General features: G+C 49.9%; 1 protein-coding gene across 2 annotated transcripts in view; it reads right to left on the reverse strand.

Moving 5' to 3' along the window:
• PLXNB1 (plexin B1) overlaps positions 1 to 15,729 on the reverse strand; it is a 138,800-nt gene that overhangs the window by 38,190 nt on the left and 84,881 nt on the right. For both annotated transcript variants that reach the window (XM_028719730.2, XM_077920185.1), the window contains exons 8-16: positions 15,075 to 15,207; positions 14,027 to 14,183; positions 12,688 to 12,796; positions 12,495 to 12,603; positions 9,349 to 10,212; positions 8,308 to 8,433; positions 6,913 to 7,035; positions 2,732 to 2,825; positions 1,796 to 1,962 (exon numbers count right to left, since the gene is read on the reverse strand). In XM_028719730.2, the coding sequence (XP_028575563.2) occupies positions 1,796 to 1,962; positions 2,732 to 2,825; positions 6,913 to 7,035; positions 8,308 to 8,433; positions 9,349 to 10,212; positions 12,495 to 12,603; positions 12,688 to 12,796; positions 14,027 to 14,183; positions 15,075 to 15,207 (1,882 nt within the window). The remainder of the gene's footprint in view (positions 1 to 1,795; positions 1,963 to 2,731; positions 2,826 to 6,912; positions 7,036 to 8,307; positions 8,434 to 9,348; positions 10,213 to 12,494; positions 12,604 to 12,687; positions 12,797 to 14,026; positions 14,184 to 15,074; positions 15,208 to 15,729) is intronic.

Consider the following 15,729-nt stretch of genomic DNA (forward strand, 5'->3'; position numbering starts at 1 on the left):
AAAATTCTCCACTTCTCTGCCCTAGATTGCTCTTCTCATCTCTCGCTATCGGCATGAGCTTATCTCCAGCACAGGCGCCTCTGCCTTTCATCTTCCTCTCCCACGCTCTCCGTGTTTTGTCTCTGCGCTGCTCTCCGGAGCCTTCACCTCCACTCTGCCCTCTATTCATTAAGCCTCTGCCGAAGTTCATCTTCCAAGACCTACTTCCTCTGCAAAGATTGCCCTTCTTTTAAAATTTAAATGGTATTGATTCCTCTCCTCAAGGTTACTTCTGCTATAATCCCTTGCAAACACACAAGGGAGCTGGAGAAACCATTCCCTGATTACGGGGTCTCAGAGATGCTTCTCATGATAAATCCACATCAGCAGGTCTCTTATCCTGCCCCACATTCATTCTGCAGGCAAAAAATGAAATAAAAATACTTCTGTGGCTGCTCTTCATAAATTATATTTTGCACACGCGCTTTGTACACCGGACTCAGCTTCCTGAACCCAAGAATTAGCACCGCCCTTCATAAAACAGTGCATTGGGCTGAGTTGAAAGGAGGGTGAACTTTTGTGAACGTTTTCCGCAGCTTCCTAAAACAGCAATTCTTTTGGTGACCAATGAGACAAGACTTGAAAGTGCTTGCTAATTCAGCCAACACTGCCCCCATTCTAACTTGGCATCCTTTGCCCCTTGCGACATAATCAGGTAGTCGCCAAATTTGACTGGCTATTGTGATGAAATTCCATTCGGCATGTGATCCCTGATTGGCTGGGATCACCCCTCTGAAAGGAAGCATCACCGTCACACACAATTAGCTTTGTTAGCCTTAAGTGAGAGCGATGCCTCCCAATCTGATCCCCTATGTAGTGCCGTTGCGACGTTGTCTCATTCATTCCATGATCCCTGATTGGTTGGAATCACAAAAGTCACTATTCCCAGGACATTATAAAGCAGGTCAGCAATAACTCGCAAGGTGTCAATGAGGATTATTCAAAGAAACTAAACACCTCAGGCCTAGTGAGCCCAGCAGCTCTTCCCACTATGTCATGCCCTGATGAGGCAGTTGCGAGGATGGAAGGTCCTTGCCTTCCCACAGCTCTCTTAAGTCACCTCCTCCCCCAGGTCCTTCCCAAGCAATCTGAGACTCTGGTGCCTTGTCTGTTTCTGCTCCACCCTCTTCATACGTCTATGGGTTCTGGGAGACCGGGTGGAGGGGAGCTGGTCACAGCAGGAGCCAGGGAGACCCTGGCTTCTTCAGCAGCCTGACTCATCTCTGCCTCTTGGTCCTCCTTCTCCAGCCTCCGCTTCTGCCTCTGATCCTGAAGTGCTCTCTACCACAGCCTCTTCCTGCTCACTAAACCCTGCCGCCCCTTCAGCTTCTGACACCTCCTCCTCCTAGTCTGCTCCCTCAACTCCCTCTGGCCACTCATCTCATCATCGTCGCACCACCAATCTCCTGGCTCTGAGCCTTCCTCTCTTGGGGTTTCCCCAGCTGTTGGCTCCCCCCCTCCTCTGCATCCAGCCAGTCCATAACACCTAGGGGGGACAGAGTTTGGCTGAAACGAGGCAGCTGCCTACACTCCTCAATGCCAGGCTGCAGAAAATGGGCAGGGATCCATGCCATTCTCCCTCTGTGGAGAAAGCCAGCTGCTTTCCCGCACATCAAATGCTCCACGTCGAAAGTAGCCACCCACCACTTCAATCGCAACCTTGGCTACCCTCGTCGGGCCACTTGGGACCATCCTGGATCCCTCCCGGGTTTCTCCGACAAACGCCTGGCTCCCGCCCCACCGCGCTGTTACTCACGGCGTGAATCAGGGGAGCCGGGCATGTGTCCGCCACATCTTCTTTGCAGGAGTCGCGGAACAGACAGCTGGGCTGCTCCCCACTGCACCACACGCAGCCGTACTTGGCATCGGCCGTCTGGCAGCGGCTGCAGTCCAAGTGCCCCACAGAACAATTGTACAGGGTCACTGCAGAGAACGAGAGAGAGAGAGAGGCAAGGGTGAGTCCCTGCTAGCACAGTCCTCTGGATAAGAAAATGAGGCTATGCGGACAAAGGGGCATAAAAGAAGCCCAGGTGTGGGGGTATCACATTCCTTCCCTCCCTCTTTGCTTGCCCCAGAAGATAGGACTCAATGGATTCAAATTACAAGAGATTCTGGCTAAACACCAGGAAGACTCTTCTGAAAGTGGAACGGACTCCCTCGGGAGATGGTGGGCTCTCCTTCCTTGGAGATTTTAAAGCAGAGAATGGGTGGCCATCTGCCAGGGATGCTTTAGCTGCAATTCCTGCATTGTAGGGCAGGGGAAACATGTCCCGTTTCACCTTGTCCTGGCTGCCACTCCCGCTGCCGTACCTATGACTGCCGGCACAGCTTCTCCACGCTCCTTGCAGCCTCAGCCCCTGGTGGAGAAGCAGCATTGGCACAGGTGCCAATTTCGGGCAGGATCGCATGAGATACCGGCGCTGCTTCTACACAGGGCTGCAACTAGGGGGGGCTTTCTGCCGCCTGAGACAGCCGCCCCAGTTTGCCTAACGGCAGAGCAGTATGCAACTTGATCTGCAACTCCCATCGGCCATGGCTGCTATGCTAGGTGGAGATGATTGCAGCTGCAGCTCAAAACATCTGGCGGGCACCAGGTTGGGGAAGACTGACCTAAAGCTGCAGTGATTCCCTGTCTCCCCCTTTTACCAGCTCCAGAACCCCCACAATTCTCCCCGTGCTCCTTTTCCTGTACCGTGGAGATCATCGACGCTGTCCACACGCAGGCGCCTCTTCCGCTGCACAAAAATCACGGCACTGAATTCCAGCTGGGGGGCTGAGTAGCTGTACTGAAAGAGAGACCAAAGGCAAACAAATAAATAAATCGGTATTACATAGAGCTGAGTCACCGCAGCCCAGCTCCGTGGAATGCAGGATTGCCTTCACCTTAGCAAAATAAGGGAAGGGGGGCTAGTTCAGCTGTGCAAATCGTAAGTTTGCCTTCAGAAGGTTTTAATAAGTGAATATTATTTTTCTTGGACCTCCAGACGCTGCGGCATTAGCAGGCAGAGGGAGACTTTGTAGAGTTATGTAGAGCCTCCTCCTTGTAGAGGTCTGGTGGTCCCTCTTCTTGCTTTTGGGTGGGTTTAATAAAATCATCATTTCAACAGGCCTTCAGAGTATGACTTTCTGGGTGGGCTTTTAAAAAATTGCTTTCCTGTTAGTTTTACCACTGCTGTTTCAATTGGGGCTTCTAAAAATGTGGCTTTAGCCTGATCCTCTGATTTCTTTTTAATATCCCAACCAGCTGCATCAAAGGGAGAGAGGAAAGGCCACTCCATCGGCCTGGCTGGGACCCGCTGAGAACTGGCTCCTCCTCCCTGCAGAAATCCTTCCTCCATTGGTCATTCCACCCGGTCCCTAAACCAGTGTTTCCCAACCGGTGTTCCGCGGCACACTAGTGTGTCGCGAGACGTTGCCTGGTGTGCCGTGGGAGGGAGGCGGGCGAGTCGGGCGGCGAGAGGCGGGGCGGCGGCGGCATCTCCTGCTGGATGCAAATCCAAACATGGCGGGCGCCTCCCTCGCTCCTTTGTAGGCGGACCATCGAGAGAGAAAGAAAAGGAGGCGAAAGAGCGAGAGAAGGTGCCTGCGCGGAAAGAGGAGCGAGCAGTGCGCCTGCGCGCCGCGGCGCCCGAGTGCAGTGAAATTCCATGAAGAGGGGAGGGGGGCTGGAAAAGAGAGAAAGGAAAGATTTTTCATTTTTAAAAAAAAAAAAAAAGGAAGAGGGAAAGAAGAGAAAAAGCGGCAGAAGCTGAGGGGAAGGTTTCCATGAGGGAGAGAGAGAGAGAAACGCGGGGCTGGCGGGACCCCTCCTCTTCCGCCACGCGTTGCCCGCCACCGCCTCAGAATCTCCTCAGGAGCGGCGGCGACTGCTCCCCCTCGCCCCCTTCCTCCCCCCCAGCCCCCTCCCAACCCCCGGACGAGGGACGCGAGGCGGCGCCGCTGAGAGGACGGGAAGGCCCCCGGCGGCGGGGTCGGCTCGAGCAAGGAGGGGCGAGCGCTAGCCGGCTGGCTCTAGCCCGGCAAGAGGAGGAGGAGGAGGAGGAGGAGCACGCCGTCGCTTCCACAGCGGCCGCCCCACACTCCCCTCCCCGGGCACCGGCGGGGAGAATGATGGAGCTCCAGTCCGCGCTGCTACTGCGGAGACAGCTGGCAGGTCGGTCCGTCCGTCGGTCGGGGCAAAACACACCACAGCGCAGGCAGAGGCAGGCAGGCCCGTCTCTCCCTGCCCCCCCTCGGACCTGGCCGGCCTGGGGTTTGCACCCCAAACATTCATGTCCACCCCAGCTACACAAGCCACACCTTGCTCTCAGTTCGATCTGTCAAATAACTCACCTATCATTCACATAAAGAACCTAGTCTATCCTCAAACGTCAGAATGTACCTCCTCTCTAGCTTCCCCCACTTCATCTAGGCACTTTCAGCCCTTACTTAACCCACCCCAGCCTGCTTACTCTTCCTTCATTTGCTATAAAAACTAAATACAGAGAGAGACTGAGAGCTGTTGACGAAGAGCTACGTGTGTGTCTTTCTTCGATTCCAGCCAGAATATCAGCTTTGTGTTCAGCCAAACAGGCCCAGGTTGCGCACTGAATAAAGTATTTTATAATTTTTCATATTTCTGTTTACTTACTATTTCATAATAAAGTAATTATAAAATACTTTCTTTGTGTTTATTTGATTCCTATTAAAGAGAGTTACTTTATATATAGTCAATATAGGCACAGAGTTAATTTTTTAAACATTTTCTAATGGTGGTGTGCCTCGAGATTTTTTTCATGAAACAAGTGTGCCTTTGCCCAAAAAAGGTTGGGAAACACTGCCCTAAACATTCATGGTCTTTTATGAAGAACCAGTGCCTGATTTTGCTTGGTCTCAGGATCCCTCCATGTTCTCTTTGTCTCATGACTCTTGGGCCCTGTCTGCAATAATGCTTCCGGCTGCTGAGAGTAGGTGGGTTATGAACTCTTTATAATGTGAGTGGCCATTGTTATCTTGGAAGAGGTTCAGTAGGGCCAGTGATTTCTTATTTCTTGTACGACTGATGTCCAGAAGTTGGGTTTTGGGGCATTCCCACCACATGTGGAGAAGAAGAAGGAGAGTTTGGATTTGATATCCCGCTTTATCACTACCCGAAGGATTCTCAAAGCGGCTAACATTCTCCTTTCCCTTCCTCCCCCACAACAAACACTCTGTGAGGTTAGTGGGGCTGAGAGACTTCGGAGAAGTGTGACTAGCCCAAGGTCACCCTGCAGCTGCATGTGGAGGAGCGGGGAATCGAACCCAGTTCACCAGATTACGAGTCTACCGCTCTTAACCACTACACCACACTGGAGGTATGTGCCTGTGGAAGTGCAGCCTCTCCAGCATTTTGGTGAGGCTCCTGGGCACATCAGCGCCAGTTTCCGTGGTGTTAGGTCCCATTTGCAAGTGAGTGTCAGGGTGAGTTCTTTTCTTTTCCATTATATGGATTTAAAAGGAGGCTTAGAACACATTCTAATCCATTGGGTGGGGTTAATTTCAGAGCCTATGTCGTCCTCCCATTGTTTTTTTATTACGTCAAGAAAGATTTTGGAGCAGTATTTTATATATTATGGATACCATCCCCTTGTTGTGTCCCTTTGCTGTTAGGAGGAGATTAACAAAACAAGAACAAACAAACCTATGGTCACGTAAAGCATGCTTAAGAAGGCTTGTAGTGGGTGGTGTGTTAGCCAGGGTATTTGGGTGTCCCCTAGTTTGTCTTGGATTTCTTGTGTCGATGTGGGCTTGTTATTTTTGTAGAAGTCTGCTTGGCGATATAGGCCTTTGGCTTGCCAGGTTTTTATGTGGAAGTTTTGTGCTGCGTGGTGGAATAGTGGGTGGTGAGCCAAGGGGATTAGTGGGGATGGGGTTGGGGACAGTTTGCCTACCTCTTCTTCTTTCCATACTTTAAACATGGTCTGTGTGAACCTGTTAAGTGTTGTGGGGATTTTCCTTAGTTTGATTTGGAGGAATGGCTATGCTATGGTGGGGGTATTTTCGATTATGTCTCTCTCTAGGTGCATAGGTTCAGGCAGGTAGCCGTGTTGGTCTGACGCAGTAGAAATATATAAAATAAATAAATAAATTGTCCAGTAGCACCTTAGAGACCAACTAAGTTTGTTCTTGGTATGAGCTTTCATGTGCATGGTATTTGAAGATGTGTGCATGCACACAAAAGCTCATACCAAGAATAAACGTAAGTTGGTCTCTAAGGTGCTACTGGACAATTTATTAAATTTTTAAATATATTTCTAGGTGTATACATTGCTTCGTCTCATTTTCTAGAATGTATGGGATTATGTGGCAATGTAGTACAGTGGTACCTCGCAAGACGAATGCCTCGCAAGACAAAAAACTCGCTAGACGAAAGGGTTTTTTGTTTTTTGAGCTGCTTCGCAAGACGATTTTCCGTATAGGCTTGCTTCGCAAGACGGAAACGTCTTGCAAGTTTGTTTCCTTTTTCTTAACACCATTAATACAGTTGCGACTTGACTTCGAGGAGCAACTCATAGCACGCGGTGTGGTAGCCTTTTTTGAGGTTTTTGAAGACTTTGGTGATTTTTGAAGCTTTTCCGAAACTTTTCCGACACCGTGCTTCGCAAGACGAAAAAAAATCACAAGACGACAAAACTCGCGGAACGAATTAATTTCGTCTTGCGAGGCACCGCTGTATAGTTCTATGTTGGGGATTCCCCATCCACCTTCTGAGGAAGAGAGGTGCAGGTATTTGGGGTTTATTCTTGGTTTTTTTGGTGTGTGTACGTGAGGTGATAACTACTCCCCTTTATGAAGATTCTGAGGTCAGCACTCGTGGAAACTTGAGCACAGGCTCCTCTTCCGTGAAGGCCTTACCTGATGCAGCTGGCATGTGATGTAGCAAAGAGATGGATTGGTTTCGTCTTGTTCGATATGCGCCTCCACGCTCAAGGTCTTCCCTTCCAGGACCAACACGCATTCATATTCCCATAGATTATCCTTTTAAAAGATGGAAGAAGCACAGGGGCTGAATCCTACGAACCCTCGCTGCGGTGCTAAGCTCCATACAACACTGTGGGTGACCCCTGTTCACTTTCATCATCTATGGCTAATTCCCCATGTCAGTGTCTCTATGTTTGGTCCTGTGACAGGGCAAGTAGCTTCTGGGAGAGAGGCATTCACAGATCGGCCCACTTCTAGCGTATTTTAATGGGATGGGCTGTTCCTGTTCATCCACACAGGTGTTCAGGACACAGGTGGGCTCCTTTTATTATTGCTGAGGATAATTTGTTGGGGGAGGGAGTCTGCATGCCAGGAGTGGGCGGGGCCAAAGCCAAAAGCAGGCGGGGCCATGTCTCTCTAGATGACGGAACGTATCAAATATCCCTCCAGGCAGCAGCTCACAGTTGCATTTAACAAGAGAGATTTGCCGCCATTGCGTCTCTATCTTGCATCCAAGGGTTAAAAATCAGCGCCAGCGTTGGATCAGCTCTTAAGGACAGATCAGTGGCAGAGGAAATACCCCCCGGGTATAGGGTGGTATATACATTAATTAAATAAATGATATTTTGCACACAGAAGGTCCCAAGTTCAATTCCTGGCATCTCCAGGTAAGCCTGGGTGTGTGTCCGCTGCCGGAAACCCTAGAGAGCTGCTGCCAGTCAGTGTTGGCAATACTGAGCCGACTCTTCGTGACCCCATGGACCAGAGCACGCCAGGCGTTACGAATATACAAACATACAATTCATACAATCCTTAAAAATGTTCATACACACCCACACTTAATCCCACATATATTTCTTTTCCCTACCACCATCCCTTACCCCTCACCCCACCCTTGTGTTGAACTTCCAATCTACTCATTTGCAATTTCTTTCTACTTCTATTACTTTCTTTCACACACTTTTAAAACCAATTTTCTGCTTCTTTTTCTGTTACACATTGTTTTTTGTTTCCTATTATTAATAATAATAATAATAATACATGTGGGTAGAGAGTGGTATAATGATAATGATAATGATGATAATAATAATAATAATAATAATAATAATAATAATAATAATATTTATTGGATTTATATACCACCCTTTATCAAAAGATCTCAGGGCAGTTCGCAAGATTAAAAACACAAGAAAAAAGCACAATAGTTATAAGAAAAGCAACGCAACAGCAATCCTTCCCTTTGAAAGCTTTTGCTAAGCATCTTCATAAGCAGGGTTTTGCACCGCCTCCCCAACCCCCCGAGTGCCTGAGCTCAGTCTCTAGGTTTACCTGGTAGAGGTGGAAGTTGCTCCCTATCAGCGTGATCTTTCTCTGCACATTGACGGGCATCAGCGAGGACCCCTGAATGCCCCGCACACAGGGACAGGATTCCGGTCCCTGGCTCAGCTCCTCATTCTGAAAGCACACAAGCGAGGCAGGAAGAAGTAAGGAAGAGATTTGCCCGCACAGCTTTGTTGCTGCTGCTCCAAAGAACCTCCAGCCCGAAAAAGAAAGACAGCGGGTCAGAAATGTTATGGCACTGTTAGAAAATTGAAGGGGCTTCGATGAGATGACCCTTTGGGTCCCTTCCAACTCTATAGTTCCATGACTGTATGAAACGGGAGGCTGACTCTTTCAACCATGCTGGAAAGACCATGGATTAGGGAACCATTAAAATACTGTATTTTTCGCTCTATAAGACGCACTTTTTCCCTCCTAAAAGGTAAGGGGAAATGTGTGTGCGTCTTATGGAGCGAATGCAGTGGCGGGCTGCACTTCTCCCTCCTCGGCTCGTGAAAGGAAGTTCTGAGCAGAGCCTGGGATGCATACAGGCTCTGCTTAGCGCTCCCTTTAAAGAATACTTTTTTTCTTGCATTCCCCCTCTAAAAACTAGGTGCGTCTTATGGTCAGGTGCGTCTTATGGAGCGAAAAATACGATATGTTTCCATGGCAGACTGCAGATGTGTACTGCAGTTGGGTCTGTCAGGCCTTAAATAATCCTTCACCAACATGGGGGCCTCCAAGTGCTCCCATCAGCCAACAGGGGAGGGCCGCAGGCTGGTGAAGGCCGCAATAAAAATAGTTTGAACGCAGCGTACTTTTAAGGCAGGACTGGGCAACCTGTGGCCCTAAGACCATGTGCAGCCCTTGGCCTAATTTCACGCACCTTTGGTTTTGCCTCCAACCATGCCTGCCCACCATTGCACATGGGGCCCATGGCAGACGACCCCCCAGGGGAACACGCCCCTCAACAACAACAAAAGGTTGTTGCCTCGCAAAGTTCCCGTTCTCAAGTTCCTAGTCCTCATGCCTGAGGTTCTCGAGACTCACCAAGTCGAGAAACCCAGGCGCGTCGTACTGGTAGTCCAGGCCCGGGTTGAGGATTCTGGGGATATCAGAGACGTCGCTCTCTGAGGAGTCCCCGTCGCCCGAGAGGAGGATGGAGGCGGAGAAGGAGGACGTGTCGTTCTCGGGCGGCAGAGAATCTACCCATTCCGCACTGTCCTCGAGTTCAGAGCTGTCCCCCGGAGGCCAGTCGGGAAAGCCCGTAGCAGGCGGCGCCTCAGAAGTCGCGATCTCCGTCTCCAGATCTTCCGGACGCAAGTCAGCCGAAGAGTTGGGGGCGCTTCCTGTCTGGTTAGGGGCGAGGGAGGTTGGGACGGGAGAGGTGAGGGCCTCAGGGGCAGCCGATGGAACCGATGTCGAGTTTTCGGCATCGGGGGAAGGCGTCTGGGCCTCCACATGAGGCCGCAGGGTGCTGTCAGCCACAGTGGCAGGAGGGGACGTGGACCAGTCTTCGGGGCCAAGGACCGGCTCAGAGGTAGAGTGCGTCACAGGGCCCTCGGTCTCCGGCTGGGCACTGGAGACGACCTCTGAGGTAGGGCTGGCTGTGGCAGGCACGTCGGTCGGAGGCAGCGTCGGAGCGTCCGTCCCCAGCGAAGTGAGGCCGTCCGTGGTCGGGGCTGGCGCATGTGTGGGGCTGGGGGTTTCCGGCGGCAGAGGGGTTGTGGCAGGAGTTGCCGGCGGGGTGGTGAGAGGGACGGCAGGTATGGTGGTGGGACTGGGAGCGGAGGTGGCCGCAGGTGTGGCCGGGAGAACGGCAGGTTCGGTGGCCGTGGTCGGAGGAGACGAAGGGGACACTGCTGCGTCTGGGGTGGCCGCAGAAGGCCATGGGGTGAAGGCTGGTATTTGAGCCTGGAGGGGGGGAGAGAAGAGGCAGCCAGTCAGGGCCAGAGGAAGACAACAACAGAAGGATACCGTTTTTGGACTTTTGTGGTTGAGAACGAAGTGGCTCCTCGCCAAGCAGGCATCCCTTCCAACTTTTCCTCAACAGGCCTCACGAGTTTCCTGGTCTGAGTGAAGGCCTCTTGTGGTGAGTCAGACCATTGTTCTACCTACACTGGCTGGCAGAGGCTCCCCAGAGTGTCTCTATAATTGCTGAATATTGAACCTAGGGCCTTCTGTACACAAAAGCACATGCTCCACCGCCCAGTCCTTCCCCCACTGCATATCTGCCTATTTGTTATCCCTATGCTGCAAAGCTCTTCTGATTTCTCCATCAAGCAGGAGCTTCCAGAGGGACAGTCTCCTGTAGCTCAGTCAGTAGAGCATGAGACTCTTAACCTCAGGGTTGTGGGTTCGAATCCCATGTTGGGCAAAAGATTCCTGCGTTGCAGGGGCCTTCCACCAGATGACCCTCGTGGTCCCTTCCAACTCTACCGTTCAACTCTGCACACTGCAGATTTAACAAATACCGTATTTTTCGCTCCATAAGATGCACCTTTTCCCTCCTAAAAAGTATGGGGAAATGTGTGTGCGTCTTATGGAGCGAATGCAGGGGGGAGGCAGGCAGGAAAAGCCCCCAAGAGCTGCACACAAGCTCCGTGAGGCTCTTGCAGGCTTTTCCCCAGGAGGGAGAAGGGACTGACGTGGCCAGTCAGTCGCTTCTTCCTCCTCGTAGAAGAGCCCGCAGGAGCCACACGCTCCTTAAAGGGTGCACGGCTCCTGTGGGCTTTTGCGGGAGGTGGGGCTTCTTTAGCCGCGCGCAGCCTCTCCCGGCCGGAGAGGTTGCGCGTGGCTATGGCAGAAGCTTCTTTGCTCTTTGGGGCTGGGCTTTCCCGGCAGCCTTGAGGAGCTCTGGGAGAAGCTCTTTGGGGCTGGGGGGAGGGGGGAAATCATTTTTTCCCCCTTGATTTCCCCCTCTAAAAACTAGGTGCGCCTTATGTTCCGGTGCGCCTTATGGAGCGAAAAATACGGTATATTGTGGCTTAAGCTTCCGTGGGTCAGAACACATCTGATTAAATTCAGAGCAGGTCTGCTACCAACAGCTAATTCAGCAAACTGAATTTTCACAAAGCACTGCTTCCCCTGCTGCAGACACTCACGTTTTCCTCCCAAAGCCCAGTCTCTGGCAGATTGCCCCACTTTCAGAGGAATTCAAAACAGGAGCTAAGGCAAAGGATATGTAGTTGGCACAAGGAACTTGTGGCTCCTCAAGTGTTGCTGAACTCCGATCAGCCCCAGCCATCATGCCTAATGGTTAGGGATTATTATTATTATTAGCCACCCATGTGACTGGGTTGCCCCAGCCACTCGGGCGGCTTCCAGCAAAATATAAAAAACACCATAAAATATTAGAAGCTTTCCTATATTCGCAGGCTATGAAGGACTTGCTCACTAATTTATTGACAGCTACACGAGTTATTATAGCTAGGAAGTGAAAGGGGCAAGCAGAATATAAAATGAAAGATTGGTATATAGAGGTGTGGGATATAGTTATTAAAGACTATCATGTGCCATTAAGGTAAGACGGGGAATATGCAGGAGAAATGATTTTGAGGAGATGTGGAAGCTGTTTGGAGAATTTGTAATGTTAAAAATGGAAAGGGGTCAAACCATCGCAATTTTGGGAGGTTGGATAGTTACAATGGAATTGTCTCAGGGTTTGGGGAGCACATTTCTATTTCTATTTCTATTTATTATTACTTTGTCAAAATAAAAAATAAAGTAGAAGCAGCAGCAGCAGCAGCTTCCCTATACAGGGCAGGTTCCCCGCCCCTTTTCTACAGGGAATAAATAGTTCACTTGAGCAAAGGGAACTTGGGTTACTCATTTTCATGGTCCTGAGGTAGCTACCTTCATCCTAGACGAGCACCTTCTGTTGGAGCCACCCACATACTCTCTAGAGCACATGTGAGGAACCTCTGGTCCTCCGGATGCCGCTGAACTACAACTTCCATCAGCCCCAACCAGCACGGTCAATATCCAGGGACAATGGAAGTCGTAGTTCAGCAACATCTAGAACACCACAGGTTGCCCAGCACGTTCTCTAGAGCACGGAAAGTTCTAGAGGCCCACTCTCTTGGTACCCTGAATACTAGGGCTTCAAAATGGCCGCCCTCTGGCTACTGGGATGTATATCTGACAGGAACTAGCAGCAGACCAATCAGCAGACGAGAGCTATGAAAGACACACACCCTCTCATTGTAGATAACGGTTCCTTTTTCACAGGCATCTTTATGTGTACAGAGGTGCTGGTGGACACACCAATTGCATCCCCAGTGGCTGCTCACACATCCCTGGCACCTGAAAACAACACAAGAACAAGGTTGAGTAGGCCCCATCAAATCTGATGCCTGCTGCGATAATGTGGAAACGGGCAGGACTCACGGTGCCGATTTCCTCAGAAGAGCCACCGCCCTGCAGTCGTAGAAGGAGAAAGGCGTTGAGGTAATGAAGACGTCGTTGAAGCGCACCATCAGCTGAATGGTTACGTGGTCTGGAAATGGAAAGAAAAAAGGGAACCCTCAAACCACAGTTCGGCAGCATCCTATTCAGATAATGGGAAAAGAGAGAGAAATATGTATCTACTCTAATGGAACATAGTCAAAGATTCTAGTTGATAACAGATTTGTTCTTAAGCAAGGAAGACACATTCTGCAAATCCACCACTTGGAAGAATAAATTTTGTCTTTTCTTCAGATCTTCTTTTTAGGTAAGAAAAAACCCTGCACGTCTTACTAAAATAAGGACGCGTGATTGATCAGATTGCAGGGACAAATGTCTCTCAGCATCATCTGACGTGTTCATTCATGACTCGGTCGCAAAATTGGCAGAGGAGGAGGAGGAGTGGGGGGGAGGTCAAGGCTCATGAGATTTTTTGGCAGGGATCACATGGGATCTTGGCAAGGGAGCAGCGACTGGGGTCAACGGAGAGGGAGAGACGGCTGGGAAGAGAAAAGCAGTCTCTCTCCCGGCGTGGATGAAGGGAAAAGAAAGTGGGGAAAGACTAACGAAGCAACAAGTGGCCAGATGGGAAAAGGCATTCGAAAAAGCAACAAACTGATAAGGGCACCAAGGTTCGGATCGCTTCACAAATGACTCCCCCTATAAAAATGCCGTGTTTAATCAAATGTCTTAATCTGTTGTGTCAATGTTCTAATCTGTTTTAGAATGTCTGCTATGCCTTTGCTTTAAATGCTGCGTTTGTGTGTCACCCTGGATTCCTTGGGGAGGAATATAAATTCAATAAACAACTCCAGGCAGCTTCAGACCCTGAGAAATGGCCGACTTGCCCTTCATGAAACACTCACACCATGCACACACTGTGGCTTTTATATCTATCTATCTATGGGACGAGGGTGGCGCTGTGGGTTAACCAGGGCCTAGGACGTGCCGATCAGAAGGTCGGTGGTTCGAATCCCCGCGATGGGGTGAGCTCCTGTTGCTAGGTCCCTGCTCCCGCCCACCTAGCAGTTCGAAAGCACACCAGTGCAAGTAGATAAATAGGTACTGCTCCGGCGGGAAGGTAAACGGCATTTCCGTGCGCTGCTCTGGTTTGCCAGAAGCGGCTTAGTCATGCTGGCCACACGATCCAGAAGCTGTACGCCGGCTCCCTCGGCCAGTAAAGCAAGATGAGCGCCACAACCCCAGAGTCGGTCAGGGGTCCCTTTACCTTTACCTTTACCTCTATCTATCTATCTATCTATCTATCTATCCTGGCACTCACCTGTCCCTGCTTTCAAAACTGGCGCATGGCTGGGATCTGGCGAAAGACACATGATGCCTGACGCCATTGGCACTGCGGGGCTCTCATACTCTTCAAAGAAACACGTGTAGGACTCTCCGTCCCGCAGGGCCGGCAAATCCGAAAGAGTGAGGAACACCTGCCAATCAAGAGAACGGACAGATCAATACCTTGCCGTCCTAAGGAAGATTCTCCTCTAATTAGCATTATCTCACCTTCTGAAACTGGAGGAGAATTTTTTTTGGGGGGGGGATTGCATGACGGAAAGAACAAGGGCATGAAAAAGTAGGTGCGTAGTACACATTAAGTACCGGTTCTCGAGAGCTCGCAACATCTTTTGACTAACTCTTTTTATCTGCAGATTTTTTATTTTATTTTTTAAAAAATCCTCCTCAAAATATGCAAACTTAAAAATATCACGCAAACACCAAAGGCTTTGATTCCGAGGTGCGTTTTCTGGAACTGTGAGGAAGACATACTTTGTTTAATACAAAATAAAAGGAACGCATTGTTCTCCCAGACGCCAGATTCTGCGCTTGCCTGGGGAACCACATAGATGCACGAGATGAACATGCTCTTGTACACGAGATGCTATGGTGCATCAGCCACATAGGCTCCCAGACTATTTTTTTTAATAACTTTTTAATTCAAAATTAAAACAAAACATATTATCCAGAAACATATCATCCTTATTTCTCCCCCCATTTTTCCTCCCCTCCGTCCCCCCACAGAACCCACCCACCCCCATCCCCCGACTTCCCTCAGTTCCAGTCTTTGATTTCTCTAAAAATGCTGTTTTCTGCATGTTACACAGTTGTATAGATCCTCAAACGATTTAGCTGATTATTATCAATAAAAAGTTTGTGACTGTTTATTCAAAATATTTATTAAACAGCTATTGCACACGTGGCGGCGGTGAAAAGCACAAACAACTTCCCAACCCCTTCACAAATGACTTCACAGCCTTCAAAAATGGGGGTACGGCGGGGCTAGGGCGTAGAGAGACATTTTACTCATCATAATAGCTCACGTTTTTCTGTTCTTCTCTGCTGATGTTGGCTGGGCTCAGGGACTGGACGGAAAGACATTGCTGGGTGGACTCAAAGCCCCACAGCCACTGCTCACTCACTTTGAACCTGGAGCACTCAGAGCGACGGCTGCACCTGCAGAGATACGTATACAGGAAAACAGAACGGAGACCTTAGACTGCCCTAAAAGGGAGAAGACCTTTTTTCTCTTCAGTCAAGCGCTCGTCCATAAGCAAACAGACAGAGAAGATTACCTGGCACAAAAGTGGATGCGTCCAGAATGTCAGGCAAGGTTCTCCCCGCCCAGAAAGCACACAGCTGTTATGAATTTGCTGAGCATGATCCAAATGACGTCCGCATAATGCTAAGCCATGGTTTGCCTGGCCTAGGCGTAGCTTGCTTGAACGTCCGAGCCCAGTCTAGAAAACTAGCTATGGTTTGGTTCCTTTATTATTATTTTTGGATAAGATTACTTAAACGTTAGATAAGTATACAGTCGTATCTTGGTTCTCGAACGCCTTCGTACTCGTACATTTTGGCTCCCGAACGCTGAAAGTGAGTGTTCCGGTTTCCGAACATTTTTCAGAAGCCGAATGTCCGACGCGGCTTCCGCCTGAGTGCAAGAAGCTCCTGCAGCCAATCGGAAGCTGCGCTTTG

The sequence above is a fragment of the Podarcis muralis genome, chromosome 2 (assembly GCF_964188315.1).
Source record: "Podarcis muralis chromosome 2, rPodMur119.hap1.1, whole genome shotgun sequence".
Classification (NCBI taxonomy): domain Eukaryota; kingdom Metazoa; phylum Chordata; class Lepidosauria; order Squamata; family Lacertidae; genus Podarcis; species Podarcis muralis.